The sequence below is a fragment of the Diplotaxodon limnothrissa genome, linkage group LG20, assembly GCF_057381915.1.
Source record: "Diplotaxodon limnothrissa isolate DT_005_m linkage group LG20, D_limnothrissa_male_GT1.1, whole genome shotgun sequence".
NCBI lineage: Eukaryota > Metazoa > Chordata > Actinopteri > Cichliformes > Cichlidae > Diplotaxodon > Diplotaxodon limnothrissa.
This window is the reverse complement of record NC_140615.1, coordinates 38,142,300-38,168,485: the sequence shown is the minus strand read 5'-3', so window position 1 is coordinate 38,168,485 and position 26,186 is coordinate 38,142,300. Positions and strand designations below refer to the sequence as shown.

The 26,186-nt window shown below is 46.1% G+C and overlaps 2 protein-coding genes across 4 annotated transcripts; one reads left to right on the top strand and one right to left on the bottom strand.

The window, feature by feature from the left end:
- The first annotated feature begins 2,050 nt into the window (after positions 1-2,050).
- On the top strand, positions 2,051-8,219 carry ndnl2 (necdin-like 2). Its single transcript, XM_085345421.1, has 11 exons — positions 2,051-2,113; positions 3,287-3,347; positions 4,882-5,001; positions 5,092-5,155; positions 5,473-5,552; positions 5,635-5,729; positions 6,044-6,123; positions 6,214-6,256; positions 6,345-6,407; positions 7,662-7,776; positions 7,858-8,219. Exons 2-11 carry the CDS (start codon positions 3,300-3,302, stop codon positions 7,957-7,959), a joined length of 810 nt encoding a protein of 269 aa, XP_085201547.1. The 5' UTR covers positions 2,051-2,113; positions 3,287-3,299; the 3' UTR covers positions 7,960-8,219.
- LOC146611459 (6-phosphofructo-2-kinase/fructose-2,6-bisphosphatase-like) lies at positions 8,139-24,716 on the bottom strand. 3 transcript variants are annotated; one of them, XM_085345420.1, is made up of 15 exons: positions 19,291-19,397; positions 19,120-19,238; positions 16,886-17,011; positions 15,575-15,671; positions 14,747-14,813; positions 14,484-14,558; positions 14,342-14,398; positions 13,917-14,038; positions 12,103-12,310; positions 11,869-12,015; positions 11,678-11,782; positions 11,300-11,429; positions 10,951-11,013; positions 10,707-10,771; positions 8,139-10,466 (listed from the first exon to the last, which is right to left on the bottom strand). In XM_085345420.1, exons 2-15 carry the CDS (start codon positions 19,199-19,201, stop codon positions 10,407-10,409), a joined length of 1,404 nt encoding a protein of 467 aa, XP_085201546.1. In that variant the 5' UTR covers positions 19,202-19,238; positions 19,291-19,397; the 3' UTR covers positions 8,139-10,406. The 3 variants fall into 3 exon arrangements, with proteins under 3 accessions (XP_085201546.1, XP_085201544.1, XP_085201545.1); XM_085345418.1 differs by lacking the exons at positions 19,120-19,238; positions 19,291-19,397 and adding an exon at positions 24,340-24,716; XM_085345419.1 differs by having other exon boundaries at positions 19,120-19,397.
- Positions 24,717-26,186: the final 1,470 nt, after the last annotated feature.

Below are 26,186 nucleotides of genomic sequence, written 5' to 3'. Positions count from 1 at the left end.
AACCACTGTTTTATATTTTTGTAGCTTATAAAAATCTGCCGCAGGTGTATTCACAGGTAAGGTTGAAACAGGGGATACAGCGCCCTCTGGTGTTCGCAGAGCGAAAGATGTGGTTTCTTAACACTGTCCAAAGTAAAAATACTACACTGCAATAGTACACCCGAGGGTCCTTCACTGCTGCAAAGTCTTCCTTACCTCTGCTGAGGAGGTCCTGCTTCCGGCAGTGTTTGTGTGTCTTCCCATCTGAAAACACAAAGACTTTTGAATAAATTCAGATCCTGCAGATGGCGTCATGTTAACGGTCCATTGAAATTCAGCTTCCATCCACCAGCGTCTTCAAGGTCATCTCTAGGAGTTATTGGTGAAAAATGGCCAAAAAAACCCCAATTTTTCCTAAAAGTGTGATATGTATCATCAAAATCTACAAAGTAACATAAAACATGTGAAATATGCCACATTTGACGTCTCCTTCAAGGTCAGTGGATCGATCTGAAGGTCAAAATGATAATAATGCTGCATAGTGCTATTTTAAACTTCTCTTTCCCATTGTTCATATTGACAACAATAACAAGGAAGTGGATAAAAATAGGGAATCGTACATGTGGATTGTAAATATTGTGGTACTTTGGACCTCTGACTTCTTCTTCCAGGTTAAATAAGGTCAAACTTTCACAAAACATTTTTTATCTTTAAAACTGTGCTTAAGATTCTGCTTGTTTGTTCGTACTGGCTACATTGAGGAAAGGATACCGGTGTATGGTGACTTTCACATCATAGCTGCATCCTAATATCATCTCACATTTGACCTCTGACCTCTGTTTTACATTTCTGCCTTTATTGATCCTAAAATGTGCAAAATCTTTAAGGAAAGTATTTTCAAGAGGAAGAGAGAAAACTCTGCTATTATGTAATAACCTCAAGTTATTCATGTCCGGTTGTTTACAAAGTTATCCCCTCTTACATGTTTATATAAAAATAGAATATTATTCCCTTAAGTATATCACTGCTCAGAGAGAGAGAGAGATGCCTCGGTGGACGTTTGTGCTTCTTGTTCACACGTCAATTACTGTGACTTGCATATTTTATTCAATAAAACTCTAAAATCTCATGTAGTACAACGTTTAGGTAAATAAAAAGCCTAAGCTGATCATTAAAAATGGTGATGAATTAAAAGTACATAAAGTATTTTACTTTTGAAACTGTTCAAATCAAGAATTTCTAAGACTGACGCACCTTTTTCCAGAAATTTTATGTTCTCAAATATCAGACTGGCGCAACAATAAACATGGGACTTTAATTATAATTTTAAAAAGTAAGAATAACGAAAGTGATTTTTCCTCATCCAGAGGATTACATGGAGATATTCATAGTTGGATGAAAGGGTCTGTAGCTTCGTCTTTAATATGGACACTTATATTTATCTCATACAGAGGCTGGTACACTTTCCAATGGAATGCCGAGAAGACTTTTTAACTTATTATAAAAAGGCTTTTGATAAGTTAATAAGCTCATTTCAAAATTACACATGTGCTCTTCCTACCAATCTCAGAAGCTAACAGCCGAAGAAAAGTCAACAGTTGCAGAGGTCTGAAAGAAATATCAATTTAATTGAATAAAGTATGAAGCTTCTCTTGGATTTCTGAAATTCCTGTTAGTTTCATTTTAAATATGCTAGTCTGTAGAATAAATTTCAGTAGTTTCTCACGCCTGTCCTCCTGTGTGCGTCATGAATTTTATCATATAATCATGAGTTATATCAGTATGATTATTTATCTCTTTATCAAACGTTCATATTTCTGTTCATTAGTAATTATGCCAATTAGGTCCTTTTACACATAAACTAATGAACAATATTATTCCGGCGAATTTGTAAAATAAAAATAATTTTCTCGGTATAATAAACCATCAAACTGTCACAGGCGGAATAAATAAATAAAACCACTCAATTTTTATTTAATTAATAGATGAAACCAATGACTTTTACAGTCACTGAGTGAAACCAACGACGAATGAAACGGAAAGGAAAAGCGGCAAGTGCAAATGACGTCATCAGCACGCGCCTACAAGCCCCATTAGCGGGAATCTGACCGTTTGGAACGGGTGGAGGATCAAAGTGAGTCATTTTCTAAAACATACGGACTATTTGAAGCTTCTGTTTGCCACGCTTTATCCCGGGAAATCCGGGTGAAGTATTTTAGGGCACGGAGTTAGCAACGCTGTCTGCTCTGGTTTTCGCGTTAAGGATCTGTGGTCACTTCCGGGTTTTTGTTTTTGTTCAGCCTACAGACGTTCTCGTTTAAAACGCGCCGAAACGCACACACACGGTGTAGCTGCGGCGATCAGGTCCTAACAGAATAAATGTGCGGCAAAAACTGTGTTTGTGTGGGACAGGTCAGCGCTGAGTCTAACATCTGGTTTGCTCTCTTACAAAGAAATGAACAGACTCTGATTTTTACGGTACTTAGATTTTAATGGCGTGAGACGGAACAGCCAATCACGGAGGCTGGTAAACATGCTGTGGGCTGCTTTCCTGCAGAGGGTGAAGAGGATTCTTCACTGCATTGAGGGGCTTGTGGGTCAAGCACATGTTTCAACCAATAACATTCAAATTAAGTTATAACTTCTATAATGTTTTTTTTTTTTGGTAGGAGGCCTGTGTGGTGTGTGTGTGTGTGTGTGTGTGTGTGTGTGTGTGTGTGGGGGGGGGGTTCTCTTTGGGGAGACAATAACCCGACGGACCAGTTGCACGAACCAAAGCATGCATGTATATTCCAGATATCTGTAGTATTATTAGAATCATATGATTACAGCACATTTACCTCTCATCCACTTCCTTGAAGTGTCTCCCAGCGCACTTGTTAGCATGTTTTGGTTCGTGCAACTGGTCCGTCGGGTTATTGTCTCCCCAGAAACATTTCCGTTGTGTTTTGTTTTCTTTTTGCAAGTGTTTCCTGAAGTTGCAGTCCGTTTGGCCTCTCAGGGCCACCGTACAGACACATCTGGCAATTTTACCATTTTTAATCCAGTGATGATGCACACGCTGTATCACCTCACACCATAATTTCCTGCTGTGCAAAGCTGCAAACAGAATGACCTTTGGTGACAGGCTGATCCTCTTCAGATAACAATAAACAGCCTCCCCTTCATGTATGTGAAAGTCAGACTTTAGAAAAGTGCATGTACTGCAGAACTATTCGAGATGTGGTGCAGGGGGCCAGGAATTAAAATGCTGTGCAGTCCAACCTAAAGAGGCACATCTGTTCATCCTACCTGTCTCCTTTATCAGGCGGTGTGTCGCCATGACGCAGAGGAAAAGACCGTCCAGCACACAGAGCTCCTCTCAGAGAGTAAGTCCTTCGTTTCCACCACAGAAGAAATTCTTTTTACTTGTCTGCACTGTTACAGTAATGAGAGGTGCTAGGGTAAAGTGGTGAACGCCTTTGTATAAACTCAAGATCACGTCCAGATCAAACCACAGCAGCTGGAAAAAAAAAAAAAGCAGCCCATGCAGGAAAAATGATTCCAACTGTGAGGGCATATGTTAAATAATTATTACACCCACTCCACGTGTCCCAATGATAGGAGCTTCAGCATCATGGGATATAGAGTTTGAATTAAGTGCAGTAATTTGATGTCTGTGATGCAGAGGGGCAGAAACAAGCTCCAGCTCTCTGGATGTTTGCTCTGTCTTCACTGGAGAAAACGTTCTGCATGGTTTCTTAAACACATGCTGAGAAACATCAGAGATGCTACGAGCAGAAACCGCTGAAGCAGCTGGACGAACAGGCCGGTCCCTGATGGCGGTGAGGTGGTCTGAATGGTCACTTTATTGGGAAACCTTCCACATCTTCAGCGGGGTACCTCAGGGTCATCGGCACTTTGCCTAAGTCAGGGGTCTCAAACGTAAATCAGCTGTGGGCCACTGCTGGCACTGTCATCTCACCGTAGTGTTCAAATAGTACAAAACAAACAAGAAGAAATCGCAAATATTTCCAAAAGTGTTTGTTTTTTTATTTAAAATATTGTATAACAAGACAAAACTGCAAACTAACCGAAGCCTTTTATTGAACTAGCAAACAAACACACCTGTCCTCTTCCTGGACAGACACACTTTGTCATACGTAACAAAATACAAACACAGACACAAGTGTTCACATTAGTTTGTGACTCGCTGAACTAACACAGCCGATCCCTCAGCATGTTTGTGCTCTCTGCTCATGTCACCTTCATAATAAATCATTTAAAGAGCTTATTTTAACATTTCACTCAACAACAAACAAACCTCCCCAACAGAAAGAGTCAAACTGCGTTATATTTCTTCACATCAAAATAGGGGCTGCGAGTTTGAGGCCTCAGCGGAGCAGCAAAGGCAAGATTAGCTTTGACCTGTGGAGGGTTCAAACTGCAAGCTCAGACCAACCATAACCATCCTGAACTGGTCTCAGCTGCTGGATCGCTCTTCCCAGTGACTTTTTTTAAGTTGCGTGGGCTCCGAGCCGACCTGCTGAAAGAAACTGCGCTGACGTTGCCGGGAAATCAGAGCAGCAAACTTTCATAGGAAAGGAGTGTGAACGTAGCGTAGTGACTGATGCAGTCAGATGCTTGGGGCAGCATGCAGCCCAGGAGCTCGTTGACGCTGCTGCTTCTCTTTGAAACCTAATAGCTTTGATTGGTTGGACTTGATGGTTTTTGGTGTTGACCCTCTGGAGGTCTGTGTGTTTGGCGATTACTGCAAGAACCATATCGTGTCTCCATCTTCTCCCAGAGCTTTTAGACAGCCAGCTGATAAAAGGCAAAGTTGCCGTACAGAAAAATAAGCTGAATCTGAGGGTGTCAGTGAGTTTCACAGATACTGACTCCATGTACATTTTTCCCACGTAGAGACACACCGGCAACTTGGTGGCTCAGGATGAGGATGACGATGCGACCTTCACTCAGCCGAGTACGTCACAGGTGCAGAGAGGGCTGGAGAAGCTCACACCTGCACAGGTCGACCAAAAGGTACAGAACCAGGAGAAATCCAGAGTTTGATTCTTAATGATCAGTAAAATGTATTTAATTTCTTTTTTTCTGTCACTCGTCCGTCTGCAGACTGCTGAGGTGGTGCAGTACTTCCTGGTGAAGGACCAGAAGAAGATGCCTGTACGGCGAGCAGGTACAGACAGCAGCCAGGGAGCGTTTGAATACACGGCAGCGTTCCACTGAAAAGCCCTCTGAGGGTTATATCAGCTCAACTGTGAAATCAAACGGGGGTAACAGTTAAATTGAGTGCTAAGGAACAGAAGTGTCCACGAAAACAGAGGCTGCTTCAGTTTGTTTGAAAAAATAAAAGTGCTCAGCGTGTCGTGTCGGGCTCTGAAGAAGACGTTGTGAGTCTGAGGTGTTTTAAAACCTTGCTCGCAGCCGTGGATGTCCCAGACACGCGTATAAAGCACAGTAATGAAAGATAACGTCGTCTCCGTGCCGTTTCAGACCTGGTGAAACATGTGGTGAAGGATTACCGAAACATTTACCCCGAGATCCTAAAGAGGGCGGCGCGGACGTTTGACCAGGTTTGTAGAGTCAGAGATGATCGGCGTCTCGATTTGCAAATGAAACTGTCTCAGCACGGCGCTCATCTGCTGCTCTGTCCAGGTGTTCGGCCTGAAGCTGGTGGAAATCGACCCTAAAAATAAAATGTACATATTGGTCAATAATTTGGAGACGCCTGACAAAGCCTCGCCGGTCAGGTGAGTATTCATGCATATATTCATAGACCGGGGAAACGAGCGTCTAAACATCAGCAGTACAAATGTTTGTGTGCGCTGTGTGGAGTCCGAGAGGTCTTTAACTTTAAGCTTTAAGAAACTGGGCAGAGACTGCAGCCCCATCTAGTGGTGACATCATGTGTTACATCACAACCTAAACAGTTAAACGCTGAGGCCGAGCAGCAGGATTCAGTTATTGAATACCTGCGTGTTTTATACTCTGACACAGCCAACATCAGTGCGTCATCAGAAAACCTGCATTTGTGTAACAAGTGTCTGTTTCCTGTGGCGCGTAGGAGCCCGTCCAATCCAAAGATGGGTCTGCTGTTAGCGATCCTCAGCGTCATTTTCATGAAAGGCGGTGTCGTCAGAGAGAGTGAGTGTCAGTCTTCCTTAAATAAAACAAAGGCGAGTTGATCTGTGGAAGGACACAAGTTTGACACGTTTGTCTTCCCTCGTCGCACAGATCTGATCTGGAACACTCTGAGGAAGCTGCGCGTGGACCCCGGGTGAGGCCACGCCCCTCAGTCGCCGCCCAGCTGCTCGTCAGGAGTCGGCACAAATCTGACTTTAAACGTTTCTGTTTGCTGTGCGCAGAGAGAAGCACGAGGAGTTTGGTGACGTGAGGAAGATGGTCACCGACGAGTTTGTGCGTCAAAGGTAGGAAGCAACCCGAGTCATGGGCTCTGTCACCGTGGTAACCGGGTCACTGTGGGGTCAGCCACAAATGATCAAGGACAGTTTAAAGTTCAAGATGTGAAGTTACTGCGCTGAACTGGATGTAATCTGATTACCCGATAGCATGTAAACCCCTCCCCCACCTTGGAAAGCACAGGCCAGGTGTGAAGTACCTGCGTCCTGCAGTCGGACGATGGCTCAGGCTTCTAAAGGCACTGCCGTGTAAGCAGAAGGTCGCGGGTTCGAGCCCGGCAGGGTCGCTGTAGTCGTAGCGCACTGGTGTGTTCAGAGCCAGCGTCTGTCAGACCGTAGACTCTGGTTTATACCACACCACAGAGCAGCAGGAGGGCGCAGGAGGCCAGAGCACCGCAGCACCGTGCCTGGACCAGCTCCTCCAACATTCCCAAACCGGTCAGAAAACCCCGTGTTGTGTTTCGGTTCGCATTTCTTTGACATTTTGTCTTCAGTTACTTTTCTGCGTCTGTTTTCGAACGATGCATCGCTTTCCTACAAAAACAGGCTGCAGTGGATCATAAAGGGCTTTTTTCCTTCAGCGTCTGTTGTTTTTCGCTGTATTGTAACTCATGTTTTCCAACCTGAAAGACTTCCATGCGACATGCTGGCAGCATCACTGATGTTTCATAATGATTATTTAACATGATTACTCCTCAGTCTGGATTAAAAGGATCTGTTGATGTTGGGTTTCTTTTTTTTAAAGTGGTTTTCATCAAAATGTAAAAATTTTCATTTACCCTGAAGTTAAACCCACAGCTGTCAGTGGAAGCAGGCACAACATCTGTAAGTGAACCCGGCTGATAAGGATTTAAGACTCAGATATTTGGAGACTGAACAGATTTATCGGCTGAATTTATTTGTTATTGTCACAGGTGGTGGACGGCCCATCAGCACTTATAATGTGGCTGATGGGTTTTCCCCAAAGTCTCTTTACTGCTTTAAGTTTTATCTGCAGTTTTATATTTCAGCTCATAAATAATCAGGCGGGCGATCGCAGGTCCTGTTGGGAGGCCTCGACTTCTGTAACCAGATGTGATGATCAGCCTCGACGTTTCAGTTCGCCCGACCTTAGTTTATAGGAAGATCATGTTTTATTCTATAAGATGTGAAGAGCAGCTCGCTGCTCACGTTCAGTTTATATCGACTTCCACACTCATTTACTTGACATCTTTTCTGTTAATGCTCAGTTTGATTCCTGTGTGCGTGCGTGTGTGTGTGTAGGTACCTGGAGTACGTGCGGATCCCTCACACGGAGCCCATCGAGCACGAGTTTCGCTGGGGTCAGCGCGCCGACGCAGAGGTGTCGAAAGCCAAAATCCTGGAGTTCATGGGTGAAGTAAGTTTGCTGAGCAGAGCACGCCTACACCTGCAGATGAAGCTGTGGCTACTAATGATGGTTTTTTGTGTCCGATCTCAGCTTCATGAACAGGACCCTAAGACCTGGACTCAGCAGTACAGACAGGCCCACTCCCTCCCCAACTCCAGCCAGGCCTCCACCAGCAGCAGCAGTCAGAGATAACCACCTGACAGTTTCTCCTGCCTTCTTTTTATTTATCGTGTGTGAAAGAGAAGCTGCACCAGCAGCGTTGTGTGGACTGGTCGTGTTACAGTGTGAATCCCGGTTACATTAGAGCCTCGTGTTGGACCCGTGTGAGCCTTCGTTTTAAACATGAGAAAAAAACCCCCACAAATGTTCAGTATCCATTTAGATTTTATTGCCTGGATTTTAACGTAACAGCAGGTTTTTTTCACGTTTATAAAATAAAGTTTTATAATTGATCCAACAACAGTGATTGCATTGATTTGACTGGTTGCTGGTGACACAGCGGCACGGGGCGGGGTTACTGTACGAGTCTCGTTTAAACACAGAATTACTGTTCAACACTGCAGGTTTGCTACCACTCACAGTAAAACTGACTCACACTGTGAAGATGAGGATCCCCTGAGGTGGTTTGATTTTCTATTGCTACACCGGGTGATTCTGCACAACGCAGAACATAATGCTCCAGCACACAGAGGCCTCCAATCACATCTGAGTAATAGTGTTAGTCGCTATCCAGGTTTACTGGTATCATGAACTTGGTTCACCTAACTACAGCATATCACCATGGTAACCCTGAGCTACCTACTCTGGAAAATGTGCATTTTTCTACAGTTTCTCAGGTGAGCACATCCCTAAACTGCAGGCTTTGAGGTATATTTGATCCTGTATACTATTATTAAGAACACCTGAAGGTGTTAACACGGGTGGTGCGACTCCTTTTGCAAAGGAAGCCTACGCAGGTGTTTGGCTTCACTATCATCATGAAGCTTATTAATTCTGCAGCGTTCATCAGCAGCACAGTTTTTAGCGTCTCATCCGAGCAGCAATCCGATGCTTGGAACCACAAACGCAGTCCCTCGAATGACCACAGGATGTGGCCGTTTTGATTCCAGCATCTAACTGATGCTTTCATTGATCTTTAGTGACTTTTAGTACGACACCAGTCTGTGCTGCCTGTAATGAACCACTCGCCCTCCTAACATCAACCTGCCTGTAGGTGAGTTCATGATACCAGTGATCCTGGATCAGCGAGTCCAGGAGACAAAGAGCAGGACTACAGCGGACGGACACATCATCAGGACCACGAACAGTCAGTGTAACTTCACAGAAAAAAATAAAAAAGATGCACCAGACCTCCCTCCCCCACTAAAGAGTGGGGTGCATAGAGCAGTCATGGATTGTGTGTTTATGAGGCACATTGAGGTATCGGGCAGTTACAGGACCAGCTGTCCCCTCATGTTTTACGCAGGAATTATGGGTCGTGTGCTTTGAAGGCCTCGTTCCTGTTTTATCTTTTACAATGAATAATACTGAAAACTACCAAAAACCACATTCAGCCAAACACTGTCAGCCAGTCCTGCTGAATCCAATCACCGACCCCTCAGGTTATATTCCAGTCGCCTGTGGATATCCGGGTAGGGATGGTTTTCCTCCATCTTTTTTTTCTTTTCTTTTAAATGAACGCGGGCCGTTTAAAAAGAGATTAAAACACTAAACTATCATCACAGTTTCTGAACAGGCTGAAGGTAATCAGAGCTGAGGCTCGCAGAAGTCCCGAGGCGCAGACACGGTAAAAACATGGATGCATCTACCTGCATTCTGTCTGAAGGCCACCAGGTGGCGATAGCTGGGTTCCAGTTTTATAGGTGTTTAAACTGCTTTCTGTCTTGACTTTAACTCTTTTTTTTTTTTTTTCCCCCCCCCTGATGATCATCAAGTGTTTCCTTGTTGTTTTAGAGCGCGTGTTCTGGGTGTTTTATCAGCATCGAGGCGCCAAACACACGACTCAGGGAGAGTTTTATTTCTGCCCTGGAAGAAGGCCCGCGGGCGTGATGGTGGAAGTCCGGCTTCAATGCGTGAATGTGGCTTTAAGAAGTCGATTAGATCAGAATAGAAATGTTGGTACATTTACCACCAGAGCAAACATGACGGTTTTACTGCCAGGAATAAAAACTTTTTCAGCAATTCTAAAAATCCTTTCAACCTGTCCTTTAAGGATCTGTAACAACGCTCTACTCGCTGACGGTAACCAGCACCACGTGTTCGGTATGTCAGTGTGGACAGTTAACTTCCTACAATGACGGTTCAGACTGACACTGGTTACAGCACAGGTACAGGTAAGGAAGAGTCGAGGAGGGAACACGGTAACGCAGACCCCCCGGCACATGTTCAGCACTACTTTGTTTTTTTTCCCACAGTAGACGAGACCTCTTCTTCACCCGGCCTCGGTCCTGCGTTATAAAGTGCATCGACAACGGAAAGAGGCTACCACAGAGAAATGTCTCATTTTCAGTGTTGTGAAGCTTCAAACTGTCACAACAGCAACAATCACAACAGCGATGATCTCTAAGATTACTTAAATTAAAAAACAATAAAAGGCCACTTCCATCAGTGAATAAAAACGAGCTCCCTGCCCGCCTCCTCTAGATGTGTTCAGGGACCGTCTCCAGGGCCTCGGCCGGGTCTCGGTCCACGTCGACGTTCTGGGAAAGAAAGTCAAACTGAGTCTGATGCACAGAGTCGCAGCGCTTTGAATCAATGCAGGCTGCACACGCACGCACGCGCACGCACACGCACACACACACCTGTGATTTATTAAAACCATTAGTTCACCGAGTGTGGGCGGTTCCTCTGCACCTCGGTCAGTGTCAGGTTTCGTTAACGCTACGACTTGTGTTCAGCCGTTTGTGTTTAAAAGAAGAAAAATCATATTTCATATTTACCACCGGCTTGTCTCTGTGCGTGTTGACGGCCTCGATGTTCAGGAAGACGGATTCCACTTTGCAACCTGAGGGAACAACAGACGGACGCTGTGATTGCACGTCGTGACTTCTTCCACCAGCACGCCGTTCAAAAACAACTTTCATCATCTTACTTTGTGTTTGCTAGTTTACGCTGCAGAGCTTGTTTTAATGATACTAACAGAGGAGGACGTTAAAGTCAGAGGCAGAAGAAGGCGAGACTGACCGTAAGCGACTGGCGTGAGTTTCAGAACCGTGTGCAGAGGACACTTCAGGTACGGCAGCTCGTCTGAACACAGAGAAATGTTTGTTTATCCACAGCATGCCTGCTGCCATCACTCTAACCACAGAGAAATTAACTCGGGGAATCTATCATCGTTTCTTCATTTGTTTCATTATCGAAAAAATCCTGTGAAAGATAAATAAGAAGTGATCCTGTACTCTCAGCGGTGGGTTCATAGGGTGATATTTATGGGAATAATTCAAAACAACATTGGTTTTAATCACCTTTCGATCACAAACATGAGCGTAAAGGCTCAAAGCCTCAGCAAAGCCACTGCAGAAGAACCACTTACTAGCACTCTTGTCCAGGAAGTAGGCCAGCAGACACCTCATGACTGCCTGGTGACAGATGACTAGAACGTTCTCCTGCCTCTCCAGCTCCATGATGACCGGCTCCAGACGCTGAACGAGGTCCTCGTACGACTGAGACACACACAGTTAGACATCAGTCACTTTGCTGTCAACGCGTGAAGCTGAACGAGGCTCCTCTTGTCGTCAAACACTCGGATTTACTATCTGACTCAAAATGGGACCAGATTTATTTTTTAATCGCTTTAATGTTTTATTCAGTAAAACATGCAACAGAGACCTAAACTCATAGTGACTCCTATTACACAGCCAGAGCAGCTGCCCCCTGCTGGCCAGCAGGTGTACGCAGGGTCCACACCCACCTCTCCTTTAGGGTAGCGGTAGCGATACTTGTCTTGGTCCCTCAGCGCGAACTCCTCGGGGAAATGCTCCTGAATCTCCTCGTACGTCATCTCCTCACAAACCCCCTGAAGTGAAACACACAGGAAGTCAGACTCGTCTCCTACGAGCAGAAATCATCTACGTGAAGCGGCCGAGCCGTTTCTTTACGTACGGCGTCGATCTCGTTGAGAGCTTTCCATTGTTCGTACTGGACTCCCAGAGCCTCTGCGGTCTGGATGGTCCTCTTCATGTGGCTCGTCCACACCTTCAGGTCGCTGATGCACTGCCCACGCATGTAGGTGCCCAGAGTGCTGGCAAACTGACGGACAAGAGAAAAATCTCACTGACAACAACATGACCCGAGATCACAGGTGCATTTAAAAAAAAAACAAAACAAAAAACGAACCTTCGCCCCGCGAGAGGAAAGCCCAGAGTCGCCTCCGATGCGACCCACGAGGTTCAGTTCGCTCTCACCGTGGCGACACAGGTAGATGGACCTCGGGGTGACGTGGATGTTCATGAGGTAGTAGACGATCCGGCTCTGAATGTGGTCCTGGACCCGGTTCACCAGGTATCTGCTGCCCACGTTGAAGATTTTAATGTAAGACAAGTTCCTGCAGAAAGACGAGGAAAAGAGACCCAAAAGCGTCAGCCCTCTTTAACTTCCTCTGCTGGACACAACGGTGCGTTTACGTAACAAAGACACAGATCGCCCAGTCCGAAGACGCAGGACCAACAACCTGTCACGCAGCGATGTATCAATGTGAAGCTCCTATAAAGATTTCATTCTTTAAAGTTGTTCATTTCTTCTGCCATCATATTTGTACTTAGTTACATTTGTACTTAATGCACACGCATTTTGTTTTTTCTCAGTGTGATGGATGCTCAGGGACGACTTCAGGATCTCACCCAAGATTCAACCACAGACGGTCCCATTAGTGGGCAAACCGCTCAGCCTCCTGAGCCACAGTCATGTGAGGAATCCTGCCGTATTATTGGCTCGTGCAACCGCTGCACCAGCTGAGACGGACGTCCGTAAAGCTCTCGCTCCACAATTTATTACAATTTAAACATATTGTCATATTTAACCCTTTAAGACCTACCATAGCACCAAGTCCGCCAGAGCTTATATTATATTTTTACCTGCTGTGGAGCCATTTTTGGGAGCATTTCAAGTTGCTATACATCAATACAACCATTACAGCCCAAATTTTAATAATATGTCTGCATTAAGTGCATAGTAATTACATAAATTGCAAAAAAGTGCAATAAACTACAAAAAAATTGAAAATCGTTTTTGTTTTTTTAACATATATTTCTAGTTAGAGAAATTTAAGAGGCTTATCCCTCAAAACTGTAAATACACAAACTAGTTTCCCTCCAAAGGAAATTTATTTTAAGTGTCTTCATAGTTTTATTTTTGAGATACACCAATTTTCATATACTGCAGGAAAAACGAAAAAATATATTATAATGCAAATTTACAAAATAACAGCATATGCATCAAAATAAACTATTTCCAGCAGTGCAATATGAGTCCTCAGCATCCCAGAAACCACACAGAAATTCAGAAAGTCAAAGATAACTTTTAAAAACACAAGTATAGGTTCATGAGGCCACGATGGTAAAAACAAACAAACAAACAAACTACATTTCCGCAAAATGACGTCACTTCCGGTTTCGGGCAGGTCATGGCGGACATGCGATAGTTCGCGCTGATGGTCGTAGGAAGTGTTACGAACAGCTGATCGGATCGGCAAAGCGTGTTTCTGGAATATTATGTTTTTGTTCCTGCAAGTGCTTTTTATGCAGTTTTTGCAAAACTATATGTGGAAGGAAACCGTGACCGAGGACAAGCTGATGGCATCAGATGTAAGTACAACTCCTCCGGTTTCATATGCAAAACAAATTATTGCGCTAGCTTACACGGTTGCAGAGCTACCGGGATTTAAAAATAGTTACACAAAATGGAGCGTGCTGCTCCGACCGGCTTTAAAGGGTTAATGGGCTTCAGAGGCATCAACTCAAACCAACATCGACTGTGCAGAGTGATTGATGTGATGATGATGATGATGGAGTTTAATTCCAAATTCTCTGTGTAAGGTTATTTTATGAGTTTAGCATGAACAGAGAGTGTGGCTGATCTGCCTCCACGCTAACAGTGAACCACGAGGTGTGGATGTGACTCAGAAGCTGATTTTCCACAGCAGAGGCAGTCACCTGTCCTTGGTGTCATCGAGGGGGACGTAGGTCATCGTATAACATTCGATCCTCTTCAGGAAGTCGGCCACAGCCTCCTCTTTGTCACAGCCGGCGTAGTCCGGGCTGCTCAGCTTCACTTGCTGTTTTCAGGCAGAGAGAGTGGGAAAAGTCACGACTAAAGCAGGGCACATGCTGAGAGAGACGTGAGCTGCACGCACAACATGAAGTCTGAAACGAGCCAAACTGAAGAGAAAAGAGAAAAGGACGGAGAAGCTGCAGGAAGGGTTTCTCCACGCTTTTGTTGTGGAACAAAAACCAGTCCAGGTCCTGCCAAGACACCCGCGGGCTGGCACAGCGAGCTCGGTTCAGCCCGTTCCAACAAAAACAAACTGAAAGCGCACCGGATCCCGGCTCCGAGCAGCGACTCGCCTCGGCTCACTTACTTTAATATTCTCAGCGATGATGTCGGGGTCGTCACATATCGACTCCACAAAGAAAACCTGAACAGGAAGGGAAACAAAAGCTGTCACAGAGGTTTGACGAACACATTTCTATTTTTAATAAAGAGAAAGAAAGAAAGTTGACCTTGTAGCCGTTTTCTTTGGCAAAGTTCAGGATGACCTCTCTGCGGTCCTGGGTGGTGTTCGTGGCATCAAAAACCTTCAAGAGACAAACTCAATAAGACCACGCTGACCGACTTTAACAGCTGCTCACACAAGGATGTGATGACTTGTGTTCACGGCGTTTTAGGGAGATCTGATTTGTCACTGTAATATTGTGTTTGTGTGTCCACTACAAACAAAAACGTGCTGCTGAGCAGTTTGGAGGAAACTTTGAGTTTGACTCACCACCACCTGACCCTGCTCCCTGCTGATGTACTCGCACACGTCTTGGAGGGCAGCGACGGCACAGGCCCTGCGTGCCGACACAGAAACCGACACGTTAACGATGTATGACACTGTCAGCAGGCGGGACTCACCCCTCATATCTTTACATGCTGGTAGGAAAGTAGGAAACAGCTTCAGCCGTTCATGCTGCATTTCCACGTATGTGCACGTGTGTTGAGTTTCATGCACCTCAGTTATGCCAAAGAACAGCTGGACAGCTGTGAGTGTTTAAAGTCTGTTACATACTGCTGCGATCTGACCACTGTGAGCGCTACAAAAGCTCATCTTATCTGCAGGACATCAAATGGAAGGTGAGCAGCACTGTGGAGAGTTACAGGTCAGTGCGACCGACTGAAGAAGGGGCTGAGGGGCCGAGATCATGGACGGTGAGCTCTGCAGTGAACTGCTCCAGCTCCCATCTCACTTTGTGTCACAGATTATTTAAGGCCAGTTTATGACTCAACAACAAAAGTCTAAAAACAAAGTGTGAACGATTCTAACAAGCTTGAAAATGAATATCTGATACGGTCACTTTCAGTCTTTACGCCTAAACGACTCACAGCTCAGGTACAAGAACTGGACTGAAAACGGGAGAAAAAGCAGCAAATGTCCAAACAGTAACTTTTAAAGACCTTCAGAGAGTTGGACTCGTATTGCTCACGAGCACTTTAAAAATGACGGCGTAGTCTGGCTCCTCTGAAGCAACATGCTGTGGGTTTCATAAACACAGCCTCACACACTAACGCCTTAATGCCGAGGTGTGGCACACGTGCAGCTGAGGGTTCGTACTTGCGGATCTTCATGGCCTCCTCGTTGTCGGGTCTGAAGAACTGGTAGCTGTTGTAGGAGCAGGTGGCCTGTCTGCGGTACTGCCCCACATTAAACACTGGAACACAGAGAACACAATCCTGCTGACACAGTGACAGGGTCTGGATCTGTAGCAATGAGCTAACAACGCTCAGAGACTAAACTTACAGCTAAACATGCTAATGAGGATGCCATCTGCTGGCTTTTAGCAGTGACCATCACAGGTTAGGAGAACGAGCCATGAAGGATTATAACAACACAAACAAGGAGCAGTAACTGTGGCTGACAGCAGCACACGTTCTAACCCACGATGCTTTCAGATGGCTGAAAAAGACCAAACTGCAGTTCCTCTAACATCCAGCAGAAGCTCCAGCAGTCAGTCCGTCCCCATAAACCCGGGGTGGCAACTCCAGGCCTCGAGGGCCGGTGTCCTGCAGGGTTTAGACGTGTCCTTGATCCAGCACAGCTGATTCAAATGGCTAAATGACCTCCTCAACATGTCCTGAAGTTCTCCAGAGGCCTGGGAATGAACCAATCATGTGATTCAGGTGTGTTGACCCCGGGTGGGATCTAAAACCTGCAGGGCACCGGCCCTCGAGGCCTGGAGTTGCCCACCCTGCATAGACTCCCATGTTAAAACTTCTGCTTCGGTCTCTAAACACAAGCTCTGCTCCATAAAACCGTACAGCTTCACTGTGAACAGAAGAGCAGATGGAAAACTCGTGTGGAGAATAACAGATTTTTGCACTGATGAAGAAGAAAGTATGTGCACAGCTTACAGCTGTTATGACCGAGGATGGAAATCTCCTTACTATCATTTAAAATGTCATCAACAGACTCATCAGAGCCATGCTGACTGGAATGAACTTTTTAGATCCTTGAAATCTGACAGTGTTAGGATCCTCTGAAGGATGTGCTGCCAACATGTTGGTGTCAAATACCGCAGAGCACCTTCAGAGTCCTGAGGAGGCCTCAGCGCCCTGGAAGTGTTTTGGCAACACACAGCAGACCAAATAAAGTCCGGACAGCCAGAAACGCCGCGGCCAAACAGTTCCTTTGCTCTCATCCGCATCTCTGTAACCTGCCTGTTTATTCACAAAGCTTTGACCTGAGAAACGTTATTACTCTGCTGCTCAGTCAGAGTCTGTGTGAAGGTTTACAGAAATCACTCCAAGCTGCATCAAACAGCACCTGCGAACACGAGCTGCGTTACAGCTCACACTAACAGATGCGTTTCCATCTGTGTGGCGACGGCCTGGTGTGTCAGTTTAGCCCCGCGCTGGCAGCCGATACCTTTGGTTTTGACGCCGATCCAGTTCAGGTACCTGGTGAGCTTCGTGGAGATGTAGGTTTTCCCTCGTGCCGGGAGGCCCACCATCACGATCATGGTCGGGGAGTTGGTGAACTGGGGCACCGAGGCTGAAACGCACAAACACAAAGACGGTGACTACAGGTGACCAGCGCAGGTGTCCGAGGAGGAAAACACACCGACGTCTCAAAGAAGCCGTGAAAGTTTTACCATCTGAAGTCTGACGAACATTTCAAACACATCAGTCTTATAAATACTGACACAAGCCTGCAAAATACTCCAGCTACTACATTACAATGCTAGCATCTCGACAGATGGCTCCGCCCCTCCCTGAGCCTGTCGGAGGTTTCTTCCTGTTCAAAGGGAGTTTTTCCTTCCCGCTGTTGCCAAAGTGCTTGTTTAAAGGGGACATATGGTTGTTGGGTGTTCTCTTAATAAATAAATACATTTAAGTAAATGTTTATAAATTCATTTCTGTTTTTTATGTAAAAATGTGTCAAAGACATTAGAACTACTTCCTTTTTATTTCATTCATTTCTTTGAAGCCTCGGTCCTCCGTACGATCCTGATCTAAAAGTTAATGCCTGGCTGTGAAGGAGAGGCAGCAACAACACAACCATGTTCGGCTCATCTCGTAAACAATGTCTGACTGCACAGCTTTCCTTCGCTGACGTCAGTACAAGTGTGCCACGGAGGGTTCGAGCTGGACTAAACGTTATTTTGGTGATAAGAAGGAACACCGTCTGACCGCGAGTCATTTTTCAGAGTCACAGGCTGTAATCTTTCCTCCCACAGACACACGTTCGCCGTACAGAAAGGAGGTGATTTTAAGCTCATGGCCAGCTTCTCTCTTCTTCATCGCTTCAGTTTCATCTGTTTGTTTCCCAACCTTTGTGCACTTTACTGTAGTTTAAGTAGGAAGTGCAGCTGAAGTCAGTGAAGTTTACTGCTGTTCTTTGAAATACGTTTTCTTCTCATTTACTGTGTTTTTCCTTTTCCCACATCAGCACTGATCTCATTTCTTGCTGTCGTTGGCTTTTGTAAAGCACGCTGTGTTTGTGTGTCTGTTGTACATAAATACATCACACCTGATTACCGATTGATGTGGAGTTAAGACCATAAATCACCCTAAAACCACTCAGACCCATCTTGTGACATCTCCACAGCTCCGACCGCAGGCTGCAGACACACCGACTGCACAGACGAAGCAGTCACAGGGAAATGTCACACGTATTCTTGTGCTTTTACTTTGGTAAAGGATCCAAATAAAAACTTTAGCACTCAGAAAGCAGCAGTGAGCACTGGTTGTTCACGTGTGGTGAGGAACGGTGAGTTTCCTCTTCAGGTGTTTGGCTGCTGCTGTCGCCCCCCTCGTTGTTAGGCTGCCCGTTCAATGCTTACAAAGCTGCAAAATGTTAACACGTCTGAGTGAAAGCTTCAAGGAAGATCTGAGAGGAACCTGACATTCGTTTGTTTCTTCTTCTGACAGCTGCTCCGTGTGGGATCTTACTTTCAACAGCCCTCTGCATGCACTCAGATATATACAGACGTCACATCAGCAGCAGAAATGTGGACTTTACAGCAGAGAATCAGCAGCTCCACGACCGCTCTGAGGTCAGAGTCAGACGCTCCTGCACTGATAAGGTTATAAATGTGTGGTGGGAATTTTTTCCTTCAGTCAGGGGGTGAAGATCGGAAAATTGCCACCCAATCATAAGCTAGAAATGATTCTGGTGTTTTTTCTGCGCTGCCGGTTAAACAGAAACGTGCGGTCCTGACGTTTGATTGGGCGGGCAAAACGCCCGCTCGGGCAGGCTGAGCCTCGCCACACACACTTGTCCACCAACAGCCTAGTTTTCATACTTTGTAACTCTTTCTTCAAAATATTTTGTTATTGTGATTCTTTAGATGTTTAATTTCACTTTGTACTTTACAAAATTCTTTAAATGCACATTTGTCGTGTTATTGTTGAGTCTGAGTCTGTCTGACCGCACGCAATCACGCAGCGACCCTTTAGGGTGAATGGCCGTCAGGACACACACACACACAGACAGACACACACAGACACACACACCTGGTGAATCCACACAAGCTGTTCAGAAGAAAACGCACAAGTATCAGCATGTCAAAGCAAAACAAGGCATCACAGCGCAAACCGTGTGTGTGTGTGTGTGTGTGTGCACGCACATGTGCTGCATGTGTGCGCTTGTGTACTTACAGCCTCGCCGTCTGTTCAGCCTGCTCTGCATCCATGGACCCCAGGTCTTCTCCAGAGGATTCTGAGTGAGTGTTTGCGACATGGCTTCAACAGCCAGGTGTGTGTCTGTGTGTGTGAACCTCTCCTCTGTATCTGAGCTGTGTGTGTGTGTGTGTGTCTGTGTGTGTGAACCTCTCCTCTGTATCTGCGCTCTGTGTGTGTGTGTGTGTGTGTGTGTGTGAACAGGAGGACGGGATAAAGGCGCTCTCCCAGCTGTGTTCAGATTTTGAACTTTCTCACACCACATCAGAGTGGGAGGAGCTTCAGCAGCACTGTGGTGTAACGTGATAAACGGGTAACAACCATGCTGAGCGGCTCTATTGTGATTCTATCAGCTGACACCCAATGAAAGCAGCCGAGGCCTGTGTGTGTGTCACATGACCTAGGCCTTCATTAATATCAACCATGTGGGTGGTGACTGACTTGTTTGTTGTATTTAAATCCAGTCCTGAGATAAACACACACACACACACACACACACACACGACTGAATGTAATTAAAAAGAAACAAGAGCAGAAAATCCAAACTGCACAAATTCATTAAATGCATTTTAAATGTAATTATTAGAGGCAGTCATGTTTTTGCATGTGTGGAAAACAGCTTCTACCAAACAAAAACACTTTAAGAAACGAGCAGATCAGACTGTGCCTGGACATCCTGACCTTTCTGCATTAACCATCATTAATCCACCTTCACGTGACCACAGTGCTGCAAGACGTAGCAAAATCAAGACGATTTTGCTTCCAAGGAGCCAAACCTGTTTTGTTCTCTCCCATTTTCAGTCCACTCCTTGTACCTGACCATTTTCAGAGGAATGTTTTAACTGCTGACCAATGAATCATTCAATGAACCCAACTCCAGACACTTTACTACTACTCATGTGTCACAAAACATGCCAAAGACTACACCGTTTGACCTGCATAAAACAGTATTTTTGCACCAATGAACGAATTTCCAAAGAGCTATTGGATAAAATCTTAGCATATCTAAGCAAAGTGTTCAGTGTGTCGTTAAAAAATTAAATAAATAAATGAAGAAACCGGAGAATGGAGGACAAACCCCGGAGGAGAGGCTGAGGTACGGCTGCACAGTTACAGCTTAACTGATAATCGCCATCATTGTGATCAACACTGAGACCACAACTATTTGTCACGATTAACAAAATGTGTGTTACACTGTAAACAAATCTCTGCATTGCTGTGAAAGACTCTGGTGACCTCAGCATGTCTGAGCTGCACTGCAGCGTTGGCTTTAATGCATTAATTATGTTAATGGAGTCTTTGCTGATGGAGTCTTTGCTGATGGAGTCTTTGCTGATGGAGTCCCTCAGCTGGCCGAAGAAGTTGTTGTTGTTTGTGCTGCAGACACAACTCTGCAGCACTCTGTGCATGTGATGCCTTCATGTTTAACATCAGCTGCCTTAAAAATGAAGTATTACCAAACACCATGTCTGCAGTGCCACACACAGATACATTTTCCGTGTTGCTGCTCCAGGCATGGAGCAGGGAAAGGCTGTGATTGGCTCATATAGACGAGTGGTCGGCTGCTTATTTAGGGAGCGCCTGGCTTGCCTTTGCTTTGATGGCTCATTTAATTCTGGGACATCAAATACAAGTAATTGTGCAGCTCTCGGCTGACGTGTGCCAAGTTACATTTTTGGTGAGAGCCTGCAGACGTCTGTGAAACACGGTGGAGGCTCTGTCATGGTTCAGGCTGCAGTGGAGCGAGTGGTGTTCGCTAAAACTTCTAAATGCAGCAGCCATTTAAAGCCATCTGCAAAGCACCTGACTGGGAGTAGGAGAATACCTGCAGTAAAAATATACCCGGGCAGGAAAACAGAGTGAAACACTGCCATCAGACTGGGCTCCACACAGTCCACACCTCAACGTTACTACAGCAGTGTGGGATCATCCTGACAGAGAACAAAACAAAGCAGAAACAGTCTGAGAAGAGCTCCTAACGTCCTTCTAGAGGCCTGAAGAGAAATGACTGGAGACACTTAAATGACAGAAATCTGTCTGAGAGAGTTCAGAGAAATAAAGGCGATCATACCAAAATATTCATTTTACATTCACAGAAATCCATTTTTGCCTGATATGTTTTAATCCCACACATCTTTTTGAACATGCTTCAATAAATCCTTACATCCATTTTCCAGCAGAATACAGAGAAATGAAATTGGCTCACGATTGTTGCACGGTACTGAACGTCACTCCTTTGCAAGTTAAGCAACATTGAAAAAAGTTTTCCCTTCGTTATCTCAGTTTATCTCCTTTCAGCAGACGGCTCTTATTTACAGTCGAGTTAGCTCCTCCTGTCCTGCTCTGTCTCACAGAGTGACGCAGACAGACAGAGGAGGAGGGACGCTATAATACTTATGCAGCTGAAGTCTACATGTTGCTTTACCGGAAGTGCATAAAACGGCGCTCAGCAGACATTACACCAGAAGAGGGCGAGCGAGAGCGATTAAGAGGGAAGTGAGAAGGGAAACTGAGGTCTTCAGTCAGGTCAGGTCTGAGTCTACCTGACATGACTGTCACCCCCCAAAAAACTTCATTATTAGAGACATCAATTTTTTTTGTCAAAGCTAGTGTTCAGAGACAGTAACCAACAGTGGCCACAAGATGGCAGTAAATGACAGGACGGCAGCAAACAGGCGTTACAGGCTCGCCGACAGGACGGCACGCTGTTCTGAGGAGTGAGGAGATAGAGGCTTCCACTCGTCTCCTCAGCGTGATGCTGCCATAAACACATAAAATCAGAACGCAAACAGAAAGCTTATCTAAGGTAAGACCAACACGTGGACCTTTGCACACAGCTCAAGGCGAGCATCTTCAGATTAAACACCCGTCACACTACATCCTGTTACCGTCCTTGTTTGCACGCTGCAGCAGACACACAGCTTTGTACAGAACTGAAACTGGACTCACAACCTTTTCGCTGTGAGCCAGCGGCGCTAACCACTGCACCACTGCACCAGTGGCCAGCTGCAGTCGCTCTGTGTGGAGTTTGCGTGTTGTTGTCTGCGTGGGTTCTCGGCGGGTACTCGACCTTCCCACCGTCACGAAAACATGGATCCGTGGATGGATCACTCACTTTTATTTGAATTTTGGGGACAAATAAATGAGAGTTAAATAAAGGGAAAACATGCCATTTTAGTGGTTTGGGTCTGACTTTAGCTTCTACACAGAAGTTAAAATATTAATGATGTGCAGTACTGACCGAACATATAAACACAGATCAGTCAGTAAACATAAGCAGCTCCTGCAGCTGCTGTTTACTCTGCTGGAGCTCCCAGTGAGCAAACAGGAGCTGGGTCACATGTGAAACGCACATCTGCTCAAGTCATCAACAGCTCAGAGAAGTTGAAGTTGAGCAAGAACATTTCCTACGAAGTCACGCTTCTGTTCCCACGTCACAGCTTTCTTCAACAGTGAGCCGAACACTAAAAACCAAAGAATCTGAGGTCAGAGGTCATCAGTTTTCAGTCACCGAGGTTTAAAAAAAAGACTAATGAAGCAAACGGCTACGTTTCTTCTGCCAACGTAAAGTTTATTTTCAGGCCTGAGTACCTCATTTATATTTTAGTGGCTTTGTAGTTTAGTGGTTTACACCCAACACGGCAAAGATGCTCCGCCTGATTATTTCTAAATGACTGACATGGACACAAACTGAATCCATCCACAAGTCAGATTTCAGTAAAAACCAGTGAAGCATTGTTGTCTTCATGCCTCTTCCTTCCTTCATGAAAGGAAGCTGTGTGAAAGGCATGCAGTGTGTCTGTGTTTTTAGTCAGGACTGAAAACTGACCAAAAATGCCTTCGGGAATTTTATCAGCTCGGAGTGGACAAAAGTCACATTTATTAGTTTAAAAAAGAAACCCACCCAAGTTACAGCCACGACAGAGCAAAGCAGCCAAGCATTCACTGCTATACTCAGCTCAACATAAACACGTCTTTTAAAAGCGCTGCACACGTCACAGACGGCTCGGAGCGAGATTGAATCATGTCAACACGACAGAAACCATCACAGAGCGCCAGTCACACACGAGCTGCCACAGGCTGACCAAACAGACCTCAGAGTGGAAAGACCTCCCTGCAGCCGAGCCGGGACGTGAACTTTGTCGTCATTAACTGAAGTGAAGCCAAAACCATGCAGGAAATTTCAATTTTACTATATTTTTAGACACGAGCAGCATGCTACAGCCTGCTGTTGGTTTTATACATGACCACGGCCTGAAGTTTAAAAGAGCACGGCGTACATCAGTCACCGTTAGTCAGGCCTGACCGCACGACGTACTGCAGAAGATCCTGCTCTCAACTACATATTTGCTTCTTATCACAGGAGTGAAACCCAGCACTGACACGGTGGCGATTAAGGCCCAGACATGCTGACCATGCAGTGAGCTGTAGCCACGCCACCACACTGCAGAACATCCCCCGCTTACACATTGATAAGAGTCCAAAGACAGGACCTGCTGCTGGTCAGGCTGCGTTTTTATAAAAATAAGAGTGGCCGTGCGAGCACACGCTCCCCACCCCGCAGGCTCAAAGTCGTCCACTCCTCCAGCATTAAAAGGTGCCCACTCTCGGATTTCTGCCCGCGGCCTCTCAGACAGCGGATCCGGCCCTGCATTGGCTCTCACTTCACGTGACCATCGAGCCAGACTTCAGGTCACGTGTGCGACCTGGGGGAGGTCAGCGGTGCGTTTCTCTGAATGAGGGAAACAAACCTCACCTGTGCTCTCACACCGCACGCGCCGCCGTCGCATGGGGTGCGCGCTTTGCTCCCTGGACTCCATTCCCCACGCGGGCCGTGTCTTATCAAACCAGCAGCACCACCCAGCACATGCCTGACAGCAGCTCAAAGACCGCGCGCTGTGACATATATGCGCGCTCACAGCAGGCCCGATATATCGCAGTCCTTATATAATGTGTGTGTGCGCGCGCACGCTGATTGGCTTTAACAGTATTCCTGATGATGATGATGATGATCACGCCCTCTGCCCGCTAATCAATGACATTATCCACAGTTTGCGTCACGGTGACGCGCACACAGTGTGTTGCGGGAATGAATGAAATAAGAGGAAGTGTGTGTGTGTGTGTTTTATTACATAACCAGGGTGCTATTCTTACATCCCGGTCATGCGCAGTGCGCGTGCACGCGTGCCCGTCACTCACCGTGCGGCCGTTGGAACCGGAGCGTCCTCCCCGCGGCCCCCGGGGTGTCTCCTCCGGCTGCTGCGATCCGCCCTCCGTTCATCATCCCGCAGATCTGCTCGTGGCTCACCGCGTCGCAATATCTGTTTGTGTGTTATGACTCCGTGCCTGCTGCATGCAGCCACGGTGCGTGTCTCTGCCCGCTCAGGCAGCGTGGAGCCAGCCAGACGGTGCTGGGCGGAGCGGAGAGGCCGGTCCTCGTTGTCACAGACTAACTAGTCCTGCAGGTTTAACGTCTCACGCCTCTGTCATCGTAAACATCAGCACGAGCCCGTGCGTTAATGACGCGCCCATCGTGTGCCACGCCTCCTCCTCCTCTTTGTCCTTCCTGTGGGGATTGTCGTGATGCTGCGCGCGCTCTGCTCTCACCTCGTTGCCGTCATCCTGTCACAGAGTCTTAAAGGGGCCCCCCGACACTGTTACCCGAAAGGTCACGGGACTGTTTCGTGTGGAGGACGCTTGGTCACGTGCTTTTTGGCCGTTAAGGAGCTGGTTTGTTTGTCGGCGGGAATGCACCCAACCCCCACACCCTCCGACCCCCGATGGCCCCTGAGGCCCTCTGCACTGCTTTCACTTTCCAGGACAGCTGAGCCAGAGTCAGGCAGAACTCACCGCTGACGTTAAACACGCAAAATCTACGCAGACGGCTCGTCGCAGGCTTTTACGTCACAGAGAGTTAAAAGTCAGACCCTTTCCCATGGTGACGTGTCTGAGGTGGACATACACAGTGTGATCCACCCTCAGACACTGTGCCCCACATTTGATTGTCTTTAGCAGAGTCTCACAGAAATCGTGTGGACCTGAACATGATTAATAAATCTGCACAAATACGATTACAGAGCGGATACAGGACATACAGGACATACAGGACACGTGACATCCTAAACACTTTTGCTTCCAGCATTAGAAAACAGTCCTCAGATAAAATACTGAATATCTGTCCTGCAGAGTTTGTAGATTCGTGTCAGCATTATTAATGTGTCCAACGCAGACGTACTCTTCCTTGCTCCGTAGTTAGTTTGCTGGGATCTGCTCTTCCTAACTGTACATGATAATATGTGCTTTAACAGTTCTTCCAGAATCAGAAAGAACGGCCTTATGCTGAGATTTGGTGGAGGGCTGTGTAGACAGTAGTCTGTATTATCAGGACAAAAAGTGGGATATGAGAAAATGTAAATACAGAGGAAATAAATTGTCACAAAGATGCAGCATGTTTGCTAAAAGCTGCGACAGCCTGCGCAGTTCTATATGTAACCACAGGGAGGTGCTGTGACAGGCAATGTGGCCTTTCTAATTGAATAAGGGCTGGCAGCAGGGCGGCTGGTCGTTACCTGCCAGCAGGTGTTCTTATTTTTTAGCTGGGATGTTTCTGTGTGAAGTAATGCACACTGTAGGCACATGTATGAATGAGTGGAGGGAAGGTAACCCAGGCCAAGGCGGCACTAATGGGCATTTATAGATTAGATACGTCACGTTTTCTCCACCGTGTCTGTATTTAACAGCGTCGTTCCAGTTTTCCTTACAGATTCACATCCAGCTGAGCAGGAAATTGTGATGCACTCTTTTGGAATTCATTGGTCTGATAGTCCTACTTAACTAGTCTGCAGCTGTTCAGCTTCTGTTGACTCGCAGCTTTGAGCGATGATTTTTTGTGTCTTGACCACACTCTGAATCCTCGCTCTGTCAGCCTTAGTGCAGCTGCCGTACCATACCGTGATGCAGGGCGATGGTGTCTTCTGTGGATCTGTTTGCGTGGTATGCAAACTGGTGCGGGTTGAATTCTGGGCGGAGGTAATCCTTGATGTGCT